The sequence below is a fragment of the Neovison vison genome, chromosome 1, assembly GCF_020171115.1.
Source record: "Neovison vison isolate M4711 chromosome 1, ASM_NN_V1, whole genome shotgun sequence".
In the NCBI taxonomy this organism is placed as follows: domain Eukaryota; kingdom Metazoa; phylum Chordata; class Mammalia; order Carnivora; family Mustelidae; genus Neogale; species Neogale vison.
In genome coordinates this window covers 162246931-162269865 of record NC_058091.1, presented here as the reverse complement: position 1 = coordinate 162269865, position 22935 = coordinate 162246931, and the positions used below count along the sequence as shown (strand labels likewise).

Genomic DNA, 22935 nt, shown 5'->3' with positions numbered 1-22935 from the left:
ATGCACACACAACCACATATGCATCATACACGCACATGTTCACATACACAACACACATGCATGCACACACAGCACATATGTACCAGAGATGCACGAGTTCACAAACACACATGCCTACACACATGCATGTGGCACACAGCACATATGCACCCATGTGCTCACAGGCACACTCATGCACACGCATAACACGTGTCACACATGTGCACACAACACACAGAGACATGCAGGTGCCTTCATGCACATGTACACTTCACATGCACGTGTGCATTCATGCACATATATACACTCATGCCCACATGCACACACACTCAAACCAAACCAGATCAGTGTAGTCCATCTGTTTTCCTTCCCTGCAAAGACAAGAGCATGGCCAAGGAGAACAGCCTGCGGCTTGCCAAATCTTAGCCCCGGATTGTCACCATCCACTGCCTTTTCTTGCAGTAACACAAAGCAAGCTATGAAAGGACCCCTCCCAGGGGCTGTCCTTTCCCCTCTGCCATGCCCACCCCTGAAGGGAGGGCAGGCCATCCTTGGCCACCCGTGGCCTCCGAACCGACATAGGAAGGCCTGGAGTGCAGGGCTGGATGCCCGAAGTCGCCCAGAGCAGGGTCCGCCCAACTCCCAGGACAGTCTCATGCGGGCAGCAAGCCTGGCTACAGACATCCGGCTCCCAGAAGCCCTGAAGGCCGTGGCCAGACACAAGCTGCTTTACTACTTGAAAAACAACAACAGCAACATCCTTCTTGATTTAGTGGTTTCAAACAACAAAGCAGATCAGGCAAAGAGGTTAGCAGGGGACACCAAGGGAAGGGAGGAAAGGGGCCTTCCAGACCGGGCTCCGCCAGGAGTAGGGGGAGCCGCAGCCTGAGACAGGGCAGGGATGGACAAGTAATAATTATATATTAGTTAAATAAAAATAATTTAAAAGTCACCGCTATCACTCCCGAGAGAAGCGCTCCATGTCAGAGGGGACCGGAGGGAACCTCCCCACCCCCGTACACCTGGGTGGCTGGGCTGTCTCTCTCCTAGTGGTTTGACTCTCTAAGCCAGTGCTGGAGCAGGACAGCCCACAGGCAGCCGCACAGGGACCCTGTGTGGTCACAAAGGTGCACCTGCTGCTCCTTCGAGGGAGCCCAGAGCAGGGAGGGTCGTTGCTCTGCAGTAACTGGCCGCTTAGGGATGGACAGAGTTTGGAAAGCATTGTACAATGCTCTCAGGTCAGGGGGTGGGGGCGGACAAAGGGGATGCAGGGGCCAGACCAGGGCCACTCCCCACCTCTGGGACTCTGGAGGGGGGACAAAGGGCAGAGACAGCCAAGTCAGCCAATGTCTGGGCTCCTGCCACCATGTGCCAAGTGTGCTGAGGGCCGCAGCCCATGGGCTCTGCCCCTGCAGTTGCAGACCCCTCACCCGGTATGCACAACCTCCACTCTGCAGCAGCTGGGCCGGGCCAGACCGGGGGCTCAGCCCCTGCAGATGTAGACCCCTCCGCGCTGCACGCACAGCCTCTACCCTACAGCAGCCGGGCTGGGTCTGACTGGGGGCTCAGCCCCTGCAAGTGCAGACACCCAATGCCGCACGCACAGCCTCTACCCTGCAGCAGCCAGGCCGGGCCGGACGGGGAGCTCAGCCCTTGCAGGTGTAGACACCCAGTGCCGCACGCACAGCCTCTACCCTGCAGCAGCCAGGCCGGGCCGGACCGGGAGCTCAGCCCTTGCAGGTGTAGACCTCCTCACGCTGCGTGCACTGCCTACACTCCACGTAGCAGCACCAGCGAACCTGGCACTGGCAGGGCCGCGTCACCACCCGACTCTGCGTGTTGTGGCCCCGCCCACAGCAGATGCTCTCACAGTTCTTCTCCCGGTGGCACCGGCGACCAGCGGTCCCCGGAGAGAAGCGGCTGGCCAGGCAGAAGCTGGGCGAGTCATCCAGGTGCACGAGCTCCGGTGTGCGGGGCAGCGGGTCGCTGCCGCCTGCCCCTGCCGCCCGGCCCCGAGGCGGAGAGATGGCACCGGCTTCACCCGTGGCCTCGTTGGTGGTGCTGCCCACCTTGAGTGCCGTCTCGTACTTGTGTTTTAGGCGTTTGCCCACTTCATGGAAGGGCGCCAGCTGCCGCCAGCACGTCCGCACGGTGCAGGAGCCCGATACTCCGTGGCACTTGCATGTGGTCTCCACCCCGGCCTTGATTACCTGGGGGTGGGGGAAGGGAGCTGGGCATGAGGGCCACACTGTGAAGCCGGGAACAGCCCATGCAGAGGACCGGCTCTCCCAGACCCAACCCCACCTGGGGGATCACCAGGCTCCCCAGCTCATGTGTCTGTCTGTCCCCCTCTCCTCCAAGCCACAGGTGGCCCAGGGCAGAAGTCCTCCATCCTGTACTGGGACCTCCAGAGTGGAGGCCGCCTGTGCAGACAGTCCCTCCCTGCATCCAGGGCTGCCCTCTGCAGGGGCTGAGCACGCCACCCCTGCCGCCCTGCTAGGAACACCGCCCCAGAACCCCCAGTCTGGTGTCGGAAGCCTGCTTCCTGCAGAAGGAAGGACATGTGAGTTAGCTTGCCCACCTGGTAGAACTGGCCACTAGATCCTCTGGGTCAGCCCCAGAGAGGAGGAGCAGCACCCCGACCTCCACATGTGCACGCGCACGTGCGCGCGCACACACACACACACACGCATGCACGGCTGCCTGGAGGGGCCTCCTGCCTGACCACCCACACTGGGGTCCCTGGCAGCAGAGAGGGGAGGCCCTCCCCAGGGGGACCCATCCTGAGACAGGCCAGGGCTCCCACGCTACCCCCAGGGAGGGCCGGCGGCGGGCTTGAGGGGGATTAGGAACGTAGCTGCCCTCTGGCCAGGCAATACAAGAGTCACATTTAATGACACTTTGCTGAGAAACCCGGACAAATTTAATTAAAACGCTGCTTACCCAGGCCCCGCAGAGCTAATGGAGCACTTTCCATATCCTGACTTTTCATTAATAGTTTACAAAGGAGAGAACTCCAAAGAAAAGAAGTAGCCTTGCCTTGGGGATTTAATCTGCTCCCACCCCTCTCGGGAGGGCAGAAGGAGGAACAAGGGCTCCGAAGAAAAAGGGGGAAATTGATTCTTTAATGAGTGCAGGACTCAGACCTCTGGTTTCTCAATAAAGAGAGGCTCAGACCCGGGCTGGCTCTAATTACCTCACCCCTCCCAGGCTAGGGCTTCACATCTCAGGGGCTGCCTGGTGAGCACGTGGAGCCTCAAGGCCGGGCTGTACGGGGACTACGGGGACGGGCTTTCTGTCCCCAGGCCTCCTCTGCTGCTGTGGGCCCCTAGGGGCTGAGAGGCTATAGGGAGGGCAGAGGATCGAGGGGAGCAAGGCACCCCCAGACCCAGCCTGCTGGCTGCCCGCTGGCTGCCCGCACCCCCAGAAAGGCCCAACCAGACCTTACAGCCCAACCCCCATCCCACGAAAGAACGCAGCTGCAGCTCGTCATCCCTGTAAGACCAGGAGCCTCCTGGGCAGGAACACTTGGAGAGCCCCCGAGGCAGAGGCCACAGTCCCACGCCCCACATGCCCCTCCATACCCCTCCGCGCCCCGCCCCTCTTGCCTTCACACCCACGAGGTTGTTGTGGAAGTCCACGCGGGCTCTCAGATCTTTGCTCGACCGCCGGCCCAGGAACTCCTTGACGAACTTGCTGCTGTACTTGAGGTTGTCCCCACAGCCCCCCCACTGCCAGGCCTCACGGTTCTCCAGGTCTGGGGCCTCGTCGCAGGTGCAGCGCTCCATGCGGCCGGCGCTGCACGCCTTCGCCAGGGCGTGTGTCAGGCCCGCAGAGGAGATGGCATAGAGGAAGGCGGTCTCCTTGAAGCCTGGGAGGTGGGTGGGGACACAGGGGCCTTAGGGCCTGTCAGGCCATGGAAGCACCCCCACCTGACCCAGGTGTGGCCAAACCGCGGCAGGTCAGCTGGAGCCCTGAACCCTGAGCACAAGCAGCATGCACGGAAAGGGTCCTCGCTGGCGTTCACCTTGGCTGGGGGCGTACCTGCCTGGACTGCCTTGCACACCTGCAGGGAGGAGGCACTCCGTGTGCCCGGGCCCAGAGTGGGGTGCAGGAGAGAGGATTCAAAGCACACGGAGACCTAGGCTCTACTCAGGGACCAGTGACCTCGTCTTTCTGGGTCTCCCACCCACCAGACTGGCTGCGGGCCTTGGAGAGCCCCATCCTGCCTGCCCTGGGCCTCAGGTCCCCAGTTTTTAAATGAGGCTGTTGAGAAGCTCTAATCAGAATCCCAAGGACACAGGAGAAAAAAGGCTCCATCCTCAGGGCAGCAGCTGGACCTCTGCCCCTCCTGCCCAGCCGCTGGGCGTCAGTCACCACCAAGTGGGAAGAGCCATCAAAGCTGCCAAAGCTGCGCAAAGGTTTCCTGCTGCCGGCAACTGGTCCCCCAGGAGGAGCTCGGGGAGGGGGGGCAGGGTAGGGTCAGGGGTTGGCCAGGAGGGAGGGGCAGGCCAGGTGGAGAAGACTAGAGGGGGCGGTTTGGGGAAGGGGCAGGGCCAGGAGGGAGGGGCGGGGCAGGAGACGGACTAGGCACATCTGGAAGCAGGGAGGAGCAGGACAGAGGAGCCAGAGGGGAGAGCAGGGCGGGAAGAGGTCCTAGCGGCAGGTACATGGGGTCAGGAGGAGGGAGGGACGGGTCAGGACGGAAGGGCGACTCAAGTGGAGGAGCAGTCTCGAGGGAGCGGGGCAGGAGGACAGTCAAGCCCTGCCGTGTCTTCACGGCACCCCCAGGTCCCCTGGGGCCGTCCAGAGGCACAGAGGCTCCAGGGACATCCTGCTACGGAGTGCCTTTCGCGCACTCACCCCGCTTGAGCAGGCTGGCCCGGTAGCGGCCCTCCAAGGTGCAGTTCCAGCGCTCGAACCGGAACTGGTACTGGCACTCCAACGCACTCATGCTGACCGCCTCCACCAGCGTCTCGGCCACGCCTGGGTCTCTGCGGCACATGCGCCTCTGCTTGCGCTCCAGCTTCAGTCGGTCACACGCCTTGTAGTGTGCCTGGGCGGCAGCCTCAGGCTCCAGGGTCAGTGGGAGAATGGTCAGGGGCTCGCTGCCTGTCAGCCTGGGCACAGAGAAGCTAGGGTGAGGGCCGCCACGTGCGCACACACACACACACACACACACCATGTGCTCCAAGGGCCGGAGGGGTGCAGCAGCCCAGGCCACAAGGGAACCACATCCAGCACACCCACCTGCTCTTCTGCCCGCTTATCCAGTTGGACTGTGCACGCTCCAGGACCCCCACCCTCTGCCGACCCCAGATGGGAAGACCCAGACCCATCACAGCCCTGAAGCCTCTTGGAGAGGGTCTCCGGCAGCCTGTTAAGATGCCCCTGCAGGTCCCAGTGGGGCCTTCCGGAACTCCTGGGCCCCTCCCAGGGGAACCCAGGCCATCTCCTGGTTCTCCTGCAGCCCCACCTCTCTCCTGTGAGCCAGTCACATGCTCTCAGGCTCCTCCAAGCCCTGTTTCTTGTGTTTCATCCAGGCATGGACTGGTCCTGACCTCCCAACAGTGCTCTGACCCACAGATCTCAGTGGTCCCCCACAGGTGACACCACATCTGGCTCTAGGCACACCCCTGCCCAGCCCTGGCCAGACCCTTAACCCTCAGGAAGGATGGGTGTCCAGCTAGACCCTCCCCCAACATGAGCATCACAGGAAACAAGCCTCCCCATCCCAGCCAGCCCACCCGGAGCAGCCAGGGGTGCCAGGCATTCCCTGACACTTAACCCCACACCGTGCCCCATCCCTCCTCCTGATGCACCTCTAAAGCCCCTCAGGGGCATGGTTGCCACTGGGCAGGCTCCCACAGGCTTTCTACAGCTCCCTCCAACCCCAGCCTGCAGCAGACCACGGCCTGTGGCACACCACAGCAACAACCCTGCAGTCCAGGCTCCCTGAGGACTCCCTGGGCTCCTGGCTTCCAAAGCTCCTCCATTCTGGGCTAGGCCTGGGGTTCGGAGTCAGGAGCAGGGAGGCAGGTGGGAGAGACCTACACACCGTGAAGGGTAAAGCCACAAAGGCAGGCCTGAGGGCAGTGATGGACACAGAGGGAAAGACCGATGTCTCCCACCCTCTTCACACTCAGATGCAGTGTGCACCCTGAGAAGACCCACCCCAGGCTTTGGCCCTGCTACCCAGGGGTGCTCTGAGCCAATGTGGCACCAGGGAGCTCTGAGGGGTTGAGCAGAGAGCTGCAGGGGAGCGGGGCTCCAGCTGGCCCTGGAGACTAGAGTGCTGGTGAGAAGAGCCCAGGACGGGTTCCTACAGACCTTGCAGAACACATGGCTCGGAGGTCCGGCTGCTGCACCATGACCAGCATGGGTGTGGGCTGACGGAGAAGCTCCAAAAGTCCCCAAGGCACAGGCAGGCCTCATGTGGGCAGCAAGGCCTTCGGGAAGAAGGTGTGTCTGAGCTCAGAGCTAGGACACTGGGCTGGAAAGCAGCGGGTAAGGGAGGAGGCAGTGACCTGCACCCCCAGTTCCCATCCCAGGTTTTGGGTTTCATGCCCAAGGGCACAGGGATGCAGGAGGGGTCCACATCGGGCAGCATGGTAAGCCTTCAGGCCTGCTGGAGCTCAGACAGCCACAAGGACAGGGACAGCTGCCGAGCTGGGCTAGAGGCAGGCAGGGACTTGAGGACCCGCAACAGAGGCTGGAAGAGCCGCTCTCCCTACACAAAGGCAGCTAACATGGGCGAGACTCGTCCCCAGACAGGAATGTCAACAGCTGTGCCCAGACTGCTGCCGCTGCGCATCGGCAGAGCCCTAGCCTACAAGCTGCCCGTCCCCCAGACTAACTCTCCGAGGTTAGCCCAGCCCCAGGCTGGGAGCAAGACAGTCCTGCAAGGCCCCCCAGGGGCACCTGGGGCTGTGCTGGTTAAGGCAAGGTGGGTGTGGACAAGTGGAGGGGGTGACCCTGTGCCCCAATGGCACCCAACTGCATGACCCGTGTCCATACCCCATGCCTAGGGACAGCCTGCGTCCACACTGCAAACCTGGGGATAGCCCACGTCCACACCGCATGCCCAGGGACAGCCGGCATCCACACTGAGGCCGGCCTCTGCCCCAGGCCCCCCTCACTGCTGCGGTGTGCTCCACTGAGGGTAGCCCCGAGCTACAGTGGCAGAGGACAGAGCCACATGGAGGTGGTGGTTGTAAGCAGGCAGACGGTACACAGGGTACGGGGAATGCGGTGGCACCCAGGACCAAAACCCAAACATGGACAGAAGCCTACAGGAGTGTGGGGGAAGGAAAGAGGTTCAGAGAGCACTCAGAGCAGGGCATGCTCTGTGAGGAGGCTCCGGCAGTACACCTGACCTTCTCACAGGGCAGATTAAAGGAAATGCTGCAACTAGGATCCCAGACCCGGAGCCGACTTCCTTCCTGTGTGCGAGTGTGCATTTCCAAGGGGTGGAGCACCTGCCCATGGGGTACACACAGTGGCTTCCCAGAAGGGATTGCGAGCCTCCCCCCAACTCAGAAACACAACATCAAGCCAGGTGGGATTTTTCCCTCCTCATAGGAGTACAGATTGGGACTGCTGTGCGCACGGGAAAAGATATTCCCCCACGGCCAAAATTCTGGACTAAACGTCTCCAAAGCTCACCTACCGATGCTCTTTCTGGAATTACACGCTACAGACAGATCTCTGTAACCCACGGAAACCCATGTCGCTTCCACAGTGCCCGCCACTGGCCATTACATGAGATCCCCAGAGGTGGGAGCCTAGGGCCTGGCAGAACAGATGGGCCCTCTGTTCCGTGGAGTCCTTGCAGGGGCCAGAAAGTCCCAGCCAGCTGCCCTGGGGGCTTGTGGGCACAGGTCAGCCCTGGACCCAGGAAGCCTGGGGCAGAAGAAGTACCCTCCAGTTCCCAAGGCCTGTGAGCTTGTCACGGGTATGTGGGACCATGTGGCCTGTTCCAAATAGCAGCGCTTTGCGTACAAGCCCTCGGCCCCACATGTCAGACTGTGGGGGCCATCGTCTGACTGTGGGCCCATGTCTGGAGGCTGCACCTTCCAGCCCAGAGAACGCCTCTGCCCAGCTGCCCACCCCACACCAGCACACCTGACTCCATCCAAATCCCCGCCCCTGGCCGTCTGGTCTACGGCAGGAAGACAGGCATACAGGCAGCATGCAGAGGAGCAGAGCCTGGGTAGGCCGCCCACAGACAACAGCCCCTCGGCGGGCGGGCAGCAGGACCCTCCATCCCTGCCCCAACCAGCTGCCCTCGGCCAGTGCGGGGCCATTCCCAGGATGGCATCCCAAGCAGGTCTAAGAGGCAGCCCAGAGGCTTGGGACAGGTATTATCAAAAGACCGGGTGTTACACGTCACTCATGAATGCCTAAATGCTGCATCAAGGACTAATGATGTACTCCAGGGACAAGCGGGACAGAATGACAAAAAAGAGAAAAGATTAATAAATGTGGCTATATCAGAAGTAAAGAACCACCGAAGACAGAGTGATGGAGGGGGAGCCGGGCAGCAGGCGGGTAACGCAGCCCTCCCTCCAGCACCCGCGAACCTTCCTACGAGCTCCGAGGACAGTGCTCTGATCTCCTGTGACTGCACAGGCACAAGCCTATCTGGACAGCACGGGGTTCCCCTCGCAGCGTGTCCCCATAAACACAAGTTCCGTCCGGGACAACCTCTTTCTGCACGTGCAGCTTCTTCCACTGCACTTGGAAACCCGTGCCTGCTGAAGGGAAACAGCTGCCTTCTCCTCAACGACAGCATACCTGCACTCTGTCCACGGGAGCCAGCATCCGCATCCCGGGTGGGGCATCACCCAGGGGCCCTGGCTCCACACTGCCCCGCAATGTCACCGCGGCCTCACAGCAGCTACGCTAGGCTTGGCCCTGGGCCGGTGGTTCGCAGCCTGCTGCGTGACTGGGGCCTGTCCCGAGGGCACAAGCTGGCTCCAAGGTCCCAGCGCCCACCACGGCCCACCCTGGCCGGGTGTCCCGGAGCCCGCCCACGGCTCATGCTCCCTAGAGGTCAAGGCTCATACCCGCCACGGGCCTTCTGCCGAGCTAGAGTGAGTCTATGGCAGTCCCTCCTACCACTCCCGGGTTCTTGGGGCAGATGCCGCACCTGTGGTCCACCCCATGTTGGTCAGTGCCAGATTCCAGGAGAGATGATGTGTCACCCCCAGAAGTGAGACCAGTCGGAGGCAGCTGGCCTTCGCACATGCGCTGCACCTGTGCCGTGATCACATCTGATGGTCTTGAGATGCGCTGTGACCCGCCGTGTGGTCTTCTGAGACCCAGAGCTGCTTTCGTCCTCTTCTGTCCCAGGCCATCCTGCTTGCCTTCCTGCCACAGTGAGGGCCTTGTGAGCCACAATGCAGGGTTCCAACAGCCGCCCAGGGCCCAGTGCCCTGTCCCTGGCCCTGCAGCACCATCCAGTGAGCTTCTGGGCAGGCAGGCGACATGTAGGACAGAAACATGGGCGCCAGTCCTGGGAGCAGGGACCCTGCCCCCTCCCTCACCCCCACTGCCCAAACTCACATCTCTGCCTCCCAGACCCAGTCCGAGGGAGACAGGGACACCCTGCAGGTGGGCGAAGCACCAGAGGCCAGAGCCAGGGAATGTGCCCTATTGTCATAGGACAGACCCACTCCCATCCTGCCTGAAGGATCATGTGGCACCACGTGGCATCACGTGGGTTCAAATGAGTGTGGCAGCCAGCATCCCTGTCTGACTTCTGGTCTTAAAAGGGAAGTTCTGGTCCACTCAACAACAAGCCTGAGGTTGGCTGGCTGTCTTCTGGGCCCCACAGCAGGTTAAAGGAGCCACCTCTGCTTTCTGTTCCCTATGAGCTTTCCAAAACATACAAGCCGATGTCAAAGGTCATTAGACGGGGTCCCTGCCTCTACTGGCAGGGGATTTTTCTACTTTAATCTGCTCAAACAAGGAATTCCACTCCCTTGCTAAAACAAGGAATTCCACTCCCTTGCCTTCCCGAGGCTGGACACCCGCGTGCCTCAGCCGGGAGGGGCTTGGCCTTCCTCTGTGCAGCTAGCCATAACCCTAAGATGTCGTGTCTAGGCCTTTCGCATCTGTGTTTGCAATTTTCTCTTCCGTGCTCATCCTGCCAGGGGTCAGTGCCTCAGAGAGAATTAGTTTGTTAAACCGCCTAGAAGACTGGTCAGATTAGAATCACATCTTCTTAACTTCTTGGTAGAACTCGGCATGAAGCCTGACCTTTTCTGGAAAAGATCTCCCTTCTGATCTGATTACTCTTCTTTCTTTTCTTTTTCCTTCTTTTTTCCAAGCAGCTTTATTGAGATATAATTCCCACACCGTAAAATCACCCATTTAAGGTCTACAGTTCAGGGGTTTGCCGTATATTCTCAGATATGTGCAAACATGGCCATGGCCGATTTTAGGGCATTTCATGGTCTCAAAATGACAGGCACGACTTTAGCTCCTGGTCCCAGCCCCTGGCCAGCACTAATCCACTTTGTCTCTGAGGTCTGCCTGCCCTGCACATTCCGCACCCAGGGAACCAGACGGAGTGTGGTCTTCTGTGACAGCACCCTCACGCCAAGAACACCCTGTTTTCGGAGAGCACCTGTCTGCTGAATGTGGGTGCCTCATTCCTTTGCGCATCAGATGCTACCCCAGTGCGTGGGCACACTGTGTGACGCTCAGCCATGCTCCAGACCTGCCCTGAAGTCATCCACACACCTCTGTGCAGGCGCGTCTGCAGCTCCCATGGGTGATCACCCCATCCAGCTCGTCGGGTCTGCCCATGCGGGGACCCCTTCATCTCTAACACAAGGGGGTTGTTTCCTCACTTCTGCGTCCTTCCTTCTGCTTTCTCTGGGTTTAGATCCCTGCTCTTTGCCTCCATCTGTGACCTACAGTTGCTGAGGGCTTCCAGGCTCCTCTGCACTTCTCAAATATGCATTTCCTCAAATTCCTCAAATATACTCCTACGGCACTTGCCTCAAAATCAGATCACCGTGTGGAGCCCAGGTCACAGCCCAGCGTTCACCGTGCAGAGTCCAGGTCACAGCTCAGGTCACCGTGCAGACCCGGGGTCAGAGCCCAGGGGTTACCATGCAGAGCCCAGGTCACAGCCTGGGGGTCACCATGCAGAACCCAGGTCACAGCTCGGGTCACCATGCAGACCCAAGGTCAGAGCCCAGGTCACAGCCTAGTAGTCACCATGCAGAGCATGGGTCACAGCTCAGGTTGCCATGCAGATCTCAGGTCACCATGCAGAGCTCAGGTCACAGCCCAGGGGTCACCTTACAGAGCCCGGGTCACAGCTCAGGTCACTGTGCAGAGTCTAGGTCACAGCACGGGCCACCATGCCAAGCTCAGGTCATTGTGCGGACCCTGGGGCACAGCACAGGGGCCACCAGGCAGAGCCCAGGTCATGGCTCAGGTTACCATGCAGACCCTGGGGCACGGCTCAGGGGTCACTGTGCATTGTGTTGGTCACAGTCAGAGGTCACCGTGCAGAGCCCAGGTCACAGCTCAGGTCACTGTGCAGAGTCCTGATCATGGGTCAGGTCACCGTGCAGACCCCAGGTCATGGTCAGGTCACCATGCAGACCCTGGGGCACGGCTCAGGGGTCACTGTGCATTGTGTTGGTCACAGTCAGAGGTCATCGTGCAGAGCCCAGGTCATGGCTCAGGTCACCGTGCAGATCCCAGGTCACAGTCAGGTTGCCGTGCAGAGCCCGAGTCATGGTCAGGTCACCATGTAGAGCCCAAGTCAGACCAGGTGGTCGTGCAGAGCCTGGGTCACTGTCAGGTCACAGTCAGATCTCCATGCAGACCCCAGGCCACAGTCAGGTCATCTTGCAGAGGCCAAGTCACAGCTCAGGTCACTGTGCAGAGCCCGGGTCATGGTCAGGTCACCATGCAGACCCTGGGGCACGGCTCAGGGGTCACTGTGCATTGTGTTGGTCACAGTCAGAGGTCATCGTGCAGAGCCCAGGTCACAGCTCAGGTCACTGTGCAGAGTCCTGGTCATGGCTCAGGTCACCGTGCAGACCCCAGGTCACAGTCAGGTTGCCGTGCAGAGCCGGGTCATGGTCAGGTCACCGTGTAGAGCCTAGGTCACAGACCAGGTCGTCGTGCAGAGCCTGGGTCACAGTCAGGTCACGGTGCAGAGCCCAGGTCATGGTCAGTTCACTGTGGAGACCCTGGTCACAGTCAGGTCACGTGCAGAGCCCAGGTCACAGACCAGGTGGCCATGCAGGGCCTGGATCATGGTGCATCTTTCTGCATCTTTTCTCTAGCTTTGCTCTCTGCCTTACAGTCCACCGAGTTGGTGTGTTATGTCTCCATTCTCCTGCATTCTCTACGCTGATGTCTTGTCTGTGTCTCCTGGACCCAGTGATCAGACCTACGACCCCACTACAACCCAGATGCATGCAGCCACACAGCTGGGGTGTGTCCTACACTGTCTGCTGGGCCTGCCCGCTTTGTTTCTGTTCCTCCTGTCCTGCCTCATGTTGGGTTGTTTCTTGCTATCCCATCTCTGCCCCGCAGTCTGAAGTTGCACGTTTCCGCATCCTCCATGGCTGCCTCACAGGATGGCGTCTGGGAGGCATCCCCTGCAGGTCCCCAGCCAGCCACTCTATAGCCCGTGGCCAGACTGCCCCATCCTGAGAGATCATCTGTGCGTGTCTGCCCAGCCTCTGCTCTTACAGTGCTTCATTTCAGGCGTCTCACCGGTCTGGTTCTGGATGTTCTGGTATGATTTCTGCGTTTTCTGCTCAGGGCTCCTCAGGGCCTCCCGAATCCCGTAGGTGCCACCGATCAATTCTGAGAATTGCAGAAAATGCTCAGCTTGGCCATTGTCAGATGGGAGCCCTGTCCATGCGTCCCCAAGTCCGGCCTCTAGCCTCTGTGGAGGTGTGCAGGCACCCCACGGACCACACTCGGGGGAACCCTCTGCTGCCCCATCTTCTAGCCTTGCTCATGCTCTTCAGCTATTTCTAATCTGCTTTCAAATGGACCAACAACTCACTCCTGCCCGCAGTTCCACTCAGTTTATCCAAACCTGCTGGGTCAGTTTTGCGGTCTCTTACTCCTTGCAGAAATTGCAGGCTTATCTCAACTCCAGAAAGAACAGCACAGCAAGAACCTGCATTTGGCCTGTGACACTCAGCTCACAGGTGTGCGGCCGTTCCTGCTGAGGCCCACAGGGGCATCTCCATGCATGCCCATCCACCCACAACCCCTGAATTATGCTGGTCACTGAATGCAAGAGGCAGAAGAGAAGGCCCACAAATTCATACCCTCTGGGAGTATGGAATGCACCCTGTTTGTGGGTGTCATTAAGGTAAGGATCCTGGGCACAGCTGCCCCAGACTAGATTCTGTGACCAGCCCATAGCACCTCTGAGGAGACCCCACCCCAGTCTCCCCGGGAGTGAAAAGAACCCAGGCAGGAGAGGCACAGCCACATCGAGGAGCCTGTGTCCCTCCGTGGGCCAGGCCGGAGACCGCCATGCGTGGCGGCCTGGGGATGGAGATGTCCTTGTCCTCAGGCCCAGATGGCCCAGGCCCCAGAGCTCTTGCTCCTTCCCGCTTTGCAGCAGGGACAGATTCCAGGAGCACTTCCTCCTGCCAACAGACCCAGCCACCCCAAGGGCCATCCTGCCCACAAAGCCAGCTCCCTGGGCTGGGTGGAGGGAGTAGAGGCCGGAGTTCCAGAAGCCACAGCACCCTGCCAAGGAAACCTCAGCCCCACCAGACAGCATTTAATTTCTGTGTGAATCTAATTCAAAACAAATTCCAGTGCAGAGAAACTGGTTGTGAGATTAACCCTCCATCCACCTGAGTGCTGGCCGATCTCACCAAGCATGCAAGACTCGGGGCTGCAGACACCACCAGAGGCTGGGCCCTCCCTGTGGGCTCCACAGTCAGCGGGGGCCCAGACACGCCAAGGAGGAAGCAGGGGCCACGGGCCATGGCGAGCAAGGTGGGAGGGCGGCCCAGTGGCAACGACAGGCCAAGCAACCCTGTGTCTGTGACAGCTGTCACCTCTGTCAGCTTGGAGAGCCCGGGCCCCGACATTCCTGGGTACCCCCTCCCTGCTCCCTCATGGACGGGCTGTGTCCATGCGGCTATAGCAAACCTGCAGATTGAGTGTTTCTGGGGAGCTCCTGGCTCAGGCTGGGCCAGCTTGGGGGTCAGCCGGCGGACACAGGACTCAGCCACACCCAGCAAAATCCAATGCACAAGGCCTGATGTCTGCGAGTCCAACCCCAGGCCCAGCAAACCCCCAGACCCCAGGTCCAGCAAACCCCTGGGACCCCACACCCAGCAAATCTCCTGGGATCCCAGGCCCTGGAGGCTGCTGGCCAATAGGCCTCTTTCTAGAGCAGGGGGTGGAATGCCGTGGGCACCCAGGGGGGCTGAATGGGACCTCAGATTCACGGACAGTGAAGGGAGAAGACGGGGAGCTGTGGCCTCACAGAGGAACAGGAGCAGTGGACTGCATGGCCCCAGGCCTCACCGACAACACAGGTCCCCGCGAGTTGTCACGGGGAGGGACAGGCAAGACGTGGGGCAGGGGGGAACTGGAGAAGCCGCCAGGAGCATCACCCCATGACCACCTCCCGCACACCCAGCTTGGACAGGGATGCCAGGACAGACACTGCGACAGCCCAGACGGACATCCCGCCCCGGGGTGGCCTGGGGCGGCTGCAGCAACTCTGTCTGTCCAGGAGGAAGCTGGCTCTGACGTGCTCTGATCTGGGAGCCCCCGGCGGCCTCTCGTCCTGGGCCAGACCACTTCCCTGGCTGCGTCTACCTCAGGTATCGCTAAGAAAAACAAACGCAGCTTGAGGCTTGCCGTTTTCCATTCCCTCGTCCGGCTGCTGGTCCCAAGGAGCCGGGCCTGCCAGCTGGGCGGCCGGGTTTCCTCCTGCGGCCAGGGGCGCCAGGCCAGCCAGGAACCTCACTGGGAGGGGCAGGGGAGGACGGTGGGCCGGGCCCATGGGTCACGGAGCTGGGCTGCCAGCACGCCACCCAGGTTGGCGCTGCCGTCCTGGGGAGGCCGCTGCCCAGCCCACCTGCCCCCACCGCATCTCCAGCCCACGGTGTTCCTTCCTGGGGAGCCCCTGCCCAGCCTGCAATGTTCTTTCCTGGGAGGCCCTTGCCGAGCCCACCTGCCCCCCCACCCAGCCCACCCTGGGGAGGCCCCTGCAGGAAGACACTGCTGTTCACACCCAGCCGGGGCCTGCAGGGCCACAGGCCCCCACCTCCTGCACCCATACCAGGGGTGCCCCAAGCCCCCCACCCATATCCCTGCCCTGGGAGCTCCACAGGGGTCCTCTACCCCCTCAGCACATGCCCTCAAAACCCGTCTGACAGGCCAGACGGCAGGGTGGGGCGGGTGCAGCTGAGCAAGTAAGGGCCTGGGGTGCGGAGGGGGCTAGCCAGCTTGGTGCAGGAGCCAGCAGACCCCACACAGGGCTCCCGAGTCCAGAGTGAGGGAGCAGAGGAACAACAGGATCCCCCATGGGCCTTAGACACACCAGCCCAGGGCAGCTTGGAAGAGAGCTCTGGTCTCACTAGAGGTAGACGGCAGGTAGGCCACGGCTGGCTTTCTGGAGGAGGGGACAGCCGGGACCAACCCTCGACCAGGGGGGAGGCTGACAGCCCACCAGAGGCATGCGGCAACCATGGGTTCAGCCTTGCCCATGTACCAGACAACCAGGCCTCCCAGAAACCCAGCCGTCCTGCTGAGCCAGGCAGGGCCCTACAAGGGCACCCACGCTGCCCACTGGGACAATGCACAAAGGGAGCCCATGCCCTGCAGGATTCAGTGGGCCTGGTGCTGGCCCTGCTGACAGGTGTCATGTTTCTGCGGCCAGGAAAATCAAACCAGACCCCTTATCGGCTCATCTCAGTCCCACGGGAGGAATCGCGTGCGTGCATTCTTTTCCAGGAGAAAAGTTACCCACACACTTCTCCTTTTGTCCTCTACATGGGGGGGGCCCCCTGGGGGTAGTCAGCAAGCGGCGCCCTGGGCCAGGGCCACCCTGGGAGCCCAGACAGGGTCCTACCGGTGCTCTGGGCTCTGGAATTGGGTCCCCACCACAGTGGCAAGGACGGGGGCGAGATTAGGCCAGCTGTCCCCCCGTCCAGACAGCTGCCGGCTGTGGTAGGACATCTGCTCCCACAGCTGAGGGGGGCCAGGTGGCCGTGGCTTCCTCCTCACCTCAGGCTCTCCATGAAGCCTCGGGAGGCCTCCAGCCCAGGGGCCTGGTCTAAGCTGTGGCCGAGCACCTGCCCCTACTTGCTTCTGTGCTGGGGGGGGGGGGTGCGGGGCACAGGCCAGGAGGACAGGGAGGAGGGACAGACTCTACCAAGCAGAGAGAGGGAGCACATCTCCATCCTTGCCCACCTGCTCCCTCCACCCGCCTCCCCATGTCTGTCAGGGCCTAGGGTCCAGGGCTCTCCATGCTCTTCCTCCCCACCTCACATCCCCCCTCGCACCACTCCAAGGGCTCCCCACAGGGCCACTCTCCGCTGGCCACCCAGCTGCCCTGGACACTGCAGAGAAGGAGAAGTCCCTTGCCTGGACCTGCACTTCCCCTCTGCTCCTGGTGCAGGCCCACACTCCCCCAGAGCCCCAGGAGCTCTCCACAGCGTCCCCAGCAAATGCTGGCCTGAGGCGTCACAGGGCTGCTCCCAGCAGCATGTGTGTGCTGAGGACAGCATCTGCCCAGACTGCTAAGGCTCCCACAGCTCACTGTTCCACCACCCACCAGGGGGTCCCTGGGGACACCTTCCCCTCTGCTGGTGCCTCCCTAGCCCCACCACAAGAGGCTGACCTCCCTCACTGGGGAGCCTGATCCCCAAGCCCCCCACAGGCCAACCTTGCCTAGGCTGCCTCCTCCAGCCCTGGAGCCCCTCCTTCCTTCCCCTCCCGGGACCAGCGGGCTCCCCTCCTCTCCGGGCCACACAGGACGTGCAGCCAGGTCCCAGGCTTATACAGCGAGCACCCCACACCCCGGCGCTGACCCCACATGCACAGCCACCCCCATCAGACAGCAGTGCCTGAGGGCAGGGCCAGGGACACCTCCTGTGCAAGTGCCTAGAGCCCCTGACCAGGCCTCCAGACTGGGCCCCAGCAAACAGACGGCCTCCTGCTCCACACAGTCATGCTGGGGCCCAAGTCAGAGGACGATGCACTAGGAAGGCTCACACGAGGTGCCTGTGCACGCAGCTTTGGGAGACACACTGCCGGCTGGCAGCTCAGCCTGTCCGCTGTCCGAGAATAGATCCACATAAATAAAGAGCCCTTACAAATCAGCACAAAGACCCACGACCCAGCCAAAAGCTGGGCCCAGAAATGGAGCAGAGATTTCTGCAGAGAAGAGCTACAGATGAACAATATGTCGCCAGTCAGCAGGGAAAGGCAAACCCATCAGGGAAGGGCACAGTGAGATGCCACCCCATGCCCGCAGGACGGCTAGAATAAAAAGCAAAGCCAGAGACAAGGAGAGCTGGTGGCTTTGTAGAGAAACTGGACCGCTGCTGCAGGGCTGGTGGGCGTGCATGACGGCAGCTGATCGTGTCCTGGGTTCTTGGAAACAGACAGTCGCCACGGGACCCAGAATTCCACCTCTCGGGATCACCGCACAGGAAAGCATGTCCACCAATGCTCACGGCAGCCTGACAAGGGCCTAATGGTGGAACCCAGCCAGGCATCCGTCAACAGAGGCCGAAGGAAAGAGATGGTTCTGCGCCCACACAGTCGGACATCCACCCAGGCACAAAGGGAAAGGCGCGCAGGCGCTGGCTATGACAGGGATGGGTGCTGGCTGACGTGAGCCGGCCACGAAGGCCACGGGCTGTAGGACTCCGCTTATGCACCATGCCCAGAACAGGCAAACCCACAGAGACAGAAAGTGGCTTAGCGGTTGCCGGGGGCAGGGTGGGGGCAGGATGTGAGGTTTCTGGGGTGATGGAACACTCTGGAATGAGATAGTGGTGCTGGCCACACCCCTTGCAGAAGGACCAGAAACCACAGAACTGCATTCCCTAACAGGGTACACTAACGGGATAGGAGTTCTGTTTCAATCACAGACAGAACGGGGGCCTGGAGCACCAGAGCTGCCTTTCAGACTGGTTCCGGGTGTCCCCCCAACCCTGCGCACTGATGTCTGGCCTGGCTGGGGGGAAGTCCCTCTGTGGCCATGCCCGCTGCAACCTCCTCCAGACAGACCTCTTCCCCAAGCCAGCCCACAAAGTTTCCCATAGAAGGTGGGGTGCTGGGACCAATCCCAAGAAAGGGTCTCAGGGCTCATCATAGCCTTTCCTAGTTCTTGGGCGGTGACCGATGTTGGAAGACTGAGGCCTCCGCCCCCCATCCCCACCCACCGCCGACACCCCCTGGAGGCAAGTGTATCGGCTTGGGTGCCTCTGCTGGGGCTGGCTTGGCACACGTGGGATTTCTAAGCAAAGGGCCCTGTGGGACCCACTCTGCTGGACCCAGTCCCTGGCTCCATGCTTGGGGGAGTTGCAGGGCGCCTCCCCCTGGGTTCAGGGACCCCCTTCCCGAGCAGACATTCAGCCTCCACAGACACCCCTCCTTCCCTTGGCTGATTTTGCTCCCCTCTAATACCAGAGGCAGGGCCGGGTGCAGGCCAAGCTTTCAGCCCACCCAGGTCCACAGGGCATGGGGAGGTGGGGGCCCGAGTCTGTTTCCCAAACTCGCTAGACCTCGGGCCAGCCCCTTGCTGCGGGGAGCCAGGCAACCCCTCCTTCCACGAGGGCATCAGGCCAAGCTGTCTAGGCCCCTGGAGAACCAGATGGAACCGCCACCTGCTAATCACACCACCAAGAAGAAGGGCCAGGCCCTGGAGGAAGAGGGAAGAGCCCCTTCCCCGTGGCCAGGAAGCGGCCTGGAGGGTCTTGCCTAGTGGCCAGAGGCTGAGAGGGCAACAGGAGCCGGGCAGCTTGAGCTGCAGCCTCGTTGAGGGGGCAGGGAGGGCTCCCGACGCCCACGTGACACCACCCCCGCCCCCCAGCCCAGGCCAGCCTCTCTCAGTTTCTGGGTTGTAACAGGAGCTGCTTGGCCTGCTGGGGAGCCTCCGTGCCAGGCAGAGCTTTCGGAGAGGGGGAAGGGAGAAGGAGGGCCTGACTCCCAGGTCCCGGCTTCTTCCTCCTGCTCCTTCTGCACTCCAGGTTGGGAGGGAAGCCCCCAGTCCCAGCCCTGCCCTGCCCGTCCCACCTTGGGCCATCTCCTTCCCCCAGCCCTCCAGCTCCTGCCACTTTGCTGGGCCAGGAGGAAGGGCCCCAGACCAGAAGGGCTGGACCTCCACACACAGACCGATTCTGAGCACATCTTGCCCCCTCTTCTATTTCTGGGTCTGGTTCCACCTTGGGGATCCCCTCCCAAGGCGTTTGCTGGGTAAGGATCCCTCCAGCACCGGGTTCCTGCCCTTCTCCACCCGGCCAGCTGGCACCAGGCCTGCCCCTGCTCCAGAACCTCTGTCCATCACACGGATCCCAGCTCCCCTGCCTGGTGCCGGCAGTGGACTGGTCCCTGGGGCAGCAGGTCTGCCTCCTGTGCTCTGCACAGGACAGCCTTTGGGGCCAAAGTGCTGGGCCAGAGAGCTGACCGGAGGGGTCCCAGGGGCACCAAGCCCCCCTGCATTCCCCTGCATGCCCACTAGTTGAGGGCAGACCTCAACGACTTCTCCAGAGGGGCAAAGCCCCTCTGCTGCCCGAGGTGAGGGTGGGGGTGGGTTGTTGGGAGCCAAGGAGCCAGGACCCACGACCCCTACCTCCCCTCTGTGGGCTGGCAGCAGGCAGACCCACAGAGCAGACAAGCCAGGGTGTGTCTGGGGCCTGGTGAGCAGACCCGAGGCTGGGCCGGCAGAGCAGGAAGGCACAGCTGGCTGACAGGCTGCCGTGACTCACCGTGGACCTGCGGCCAGACGGCCACCCTCTGACCCTCCCTCTGCCCGCGAGGGCGAGGCGAAGCCTGCACAGATGGCGTGCAGAGGCGTGCCAGCCTCTGCACAGCCCAGGCCCCAGGCAGGGCTGGGCCCACAGCCGGAGCCAGGAGAGGGCAGCCGGGTGGGGTCTCCAGGGGAAGGAGACACGGAGCTGACCCTGGAAGACGACCCAGGAGAAAGGAACAGAAGGAGAAAGGGGGGGAAAGAAAAACACAAAGGGAAAGTTTCCCATGAAAATATTTTATTTTCTTTGAGAACAGGATACACCTGCAGGGCTCCTCGCCCAGTGGCCTCTCCCCGCCCTGGCGGTGGCATATTTCTGGACCAACGGGGCCCTCTGCCGGCCAGCCGCCGCGCGACGGCGCCGGGGCCAGGGACGAGGGAACAGGTGACGGGCAAAGGGCAGCGGCCGGGAGCGGCACCGGGAAGCCCAGGGCAGGGACCAGGGCTCGGGGCTGGGCCTCGGCTCCCGGGGCGGCGCCTGGGCGGCGGGAGCGGAGGCTGAGGGGCCTAGAGGGCTGTCCGCGCCGGGCCAGCCCGGACTTCGGGGTGCCCATCTGCGTGACACAGTCAGAGAGGGTCCCCCAAGGGCTCTGGGCTGGACATCCCAGATCTAGGAGACAGGGACGAGGAAGGCCAGAAAAGAACGGCGGGGAGCGACGCGCCGAAACCACGCAAACTGCTACTACGGAGAGCGGAGAGCGCGCGGGGCAGCGACCCCTGAGACCGCGGGGGACCGCGTTCACAGCCCCCGCCGGGCCCTGCGCTCTAGGCCAGGTCCCACAGAAGCGCTCCCGCGGGCCGGGGCCAGAGCGGGCATAAGAAGCAAAGCGCAAGAAAAATAAATTCCTCCAGCTTGGGTTCCCCCCCCCCTTTGGGGCTCAGTGCAAGGAACATCTGGATTTTGTACGTATTTTTTTGTTGTTGTTAAATTAACTTCTCGAGGAGAGAAAGGAGGGGTAAGCTGCAAGGGTGGATAGGGGCGGGGGGAGGCTTCAGCCGTTCCCCCAGAACTCCGCGGCCTAACAGAGCTCCCGGACCAGACTTGGTCCCCGAGCTCCAGGGAGCTCCGCTCACAGGCGCGTCGCGGCGAAGACGACTCCGGGGTCACGGAGGACCACGACCCCGTGCCAGCCCGTCGGGGCCGCCGGCCCCTCTCCCCACGCAGCGCTGCGAGGACACTGACCCGTGGACGGAGCGACGCGCATGCCGCCAACAGCGCCCGGCACCCCGCGGCCCGCGCACCTGGGCCGCCCACCCCGCGTCCCATCTCCGAGCCGCCCGCCCGCCAGCCCGCCCGCCGGGCCGCCGAGGCACCTACCCGAAGTAGGCGGCCGAGGGGCGCAGCGCGGCGAGCAGCAGCGTCAGCGCGAAGGCCGCGGCCAGCCAGCGCGCCAGCAGGGGCCCATCCAGCATCTTGCCGCGCCTCGGCGGCTGACCATCGCGCTCCCGGCCCCGCGCAGGGTGCCCCGCAGCCGCCGCCCTCTTATAGCGCCCGGAGCCCCGGGCCGGGGGCGGGGCGCCGGCCAGCTGGGCCCCGCCCGCCCGCGCCCAAGGAGGGGCCACGCCGACGCCAGGGGCGGGCCGAAACCCGAGCCGAGCGCACCGCCCCGCTGCGCCGCCGCCCGGCCCTTCGGGTGTCGGGGCGCGCCGCGCGCCTGGAGGCGGGGCGCGTGGGGGGCGGGAGGAGTGGGGAGTGGTGGAGTAGGGGCGGGGCTGGGGCGGAGCGCTGACTCCGAGCCGGGGCGGCCGGGGTAGGAGGGACGGGGGGCGGCCACGGGGGCGGGGCTAGAGGCGGTCTGGGGGCGCGCGGAGGGCTGGGGCGGGGCCGGGGCGGAGCGTTGGCTCCCAGGGGCTCGCCGGGTTGGGGGGACCCGGGCGGCTGCGGGGGCGGAGCCAGGGGCCGGGGCGGGACAGGGGCGGAGCTCCAGGCCCGGACCAGCGGTGGTGAGCCCTGGAGGACCCAGGGTCAGCCCTCAGCGGAAGCGCGCTAGCGCGCTCCCCTGGGACTTGCCGTGGACAGGGAGACCCCGCAACAGGTGATACCCGCGCTCTTAGCGAAGCCAGATCGCTCGGGAAGCCGGCCGCAGGGCCACTTCTTCCCGGAACTGAGGCGACCTGGCCAGCGGAGGGCAAAGGCTGATTCGCTTGACCTTTTGGGACCTCTGTCTCCCCATCCTTATTAAATCAAGGGAGGTGAGATAGAGGCAGAGGCCACTGCCAGCGCCGACGCTCGAGCGACCCCCGTTCTCAGGGCCTCTGCACAGGGGCGGCTGGGAGAAGCGGGCTCGGAGGACCAAAGGGGCCTGGCGTGGCCAGAGGCGGGAGGAGCAGTGCGGCACGCGGAGGAGAGAAGGCACGGATCCGCTGCTGAAACAAGACGGTGTTAGAGAACCCAAAATCGAATGAAACAGACACACGATTGGGTTCGAGGAGAACCAGCTAAAAGGCCCCTGGGTCAGCTCCAGGGCGCAGGCTGTGGTGTAGGGTCCCACGAAGGGCCAGCCTCCAGCTAACATCGAAGACCCCTCGGACTAGCCAGGCCTTGAGCCTCAAGGGAGACCCCAGCTCCCCACCAGCTTGTCTGAACCCAGAGGAGCCCTGGATCTGGGGTACAGTGGCCCTGGATCTGGGGGTCTGAGCACCTCCAAAGGCGGACTGGTGGGCTCTGAGAATTTAGCACTCAGTGACCTGTCTTGGAACGATGCTAGAAGATGCACGTCACGGTGGCCCCTGGGAGTAGGACGGCTCCGGGGCGCCTGCGTCTCCGGGAAGGCCGCCCAGGTGAGCACTCCCCGGTCTTGCTGCGGGAGTTCCTGGCGCAGGAGTGAGTGAGGGGTGGGTGGGGAGCAGATGGGGCGGGACAAATCATGTCCTCTCAGGGACTCTCTCTGAGAGCCATCTCTCGCCAAGGAGCTGTGGCCTTTTCTAAGTTGTGATGCCATGTTGTG

General features: G+C 62.5%; 1 protein-coding gene across 1 annotated transcript; it reads right to left on the bottom strand.

Moving 5' to 3' along the window:
- Window positions 1–21400, bottom strand: WNT9A (Wnt family member 9A). Its single transcript, XM_044261817.1, has 4 exons — window positions 21306–21400; window positions 4843–5099; window positions 3588–3850; window positions 1–2189 (listed from the first exon to the last, which is right to left on the bottom strand). Exons 1-4 carry the CDS (start codon window positions 21398–21400, stop codon window positions 1707–1709), a joined length of 1098 nt encoding a protein of 365 aa, XP_044117752.1. The 3' UTR covers window positions 1–1706.
- Window positions 21401–22935: the final 1535 nt, after the last annotated feature.

Coding starts and splice junctions, on each gene's coding strand:
- WNT9A (XM_044261817.1), bottom strand. CDS start 21,400: ATGCTGGATGGGCCCCTGCTGGCGCGCTGGCTGGCCGCGGCCTTCGCG. Junction 3,851..4,842: donor GGCCAGCCTGCTCAAGCGGG/GTGAGTGCGCGA, acceptor CCCACCTCCCAG/GCTTCAAGGAGACCGCCTTC. Junction 2,190..3,587: donor ACAACCTCGTGGGTGTGAAG/GCAAGAGGGGCG, acceptor CCCCACCCCCAG/GTAATCAAGGCCGGGGTGGA.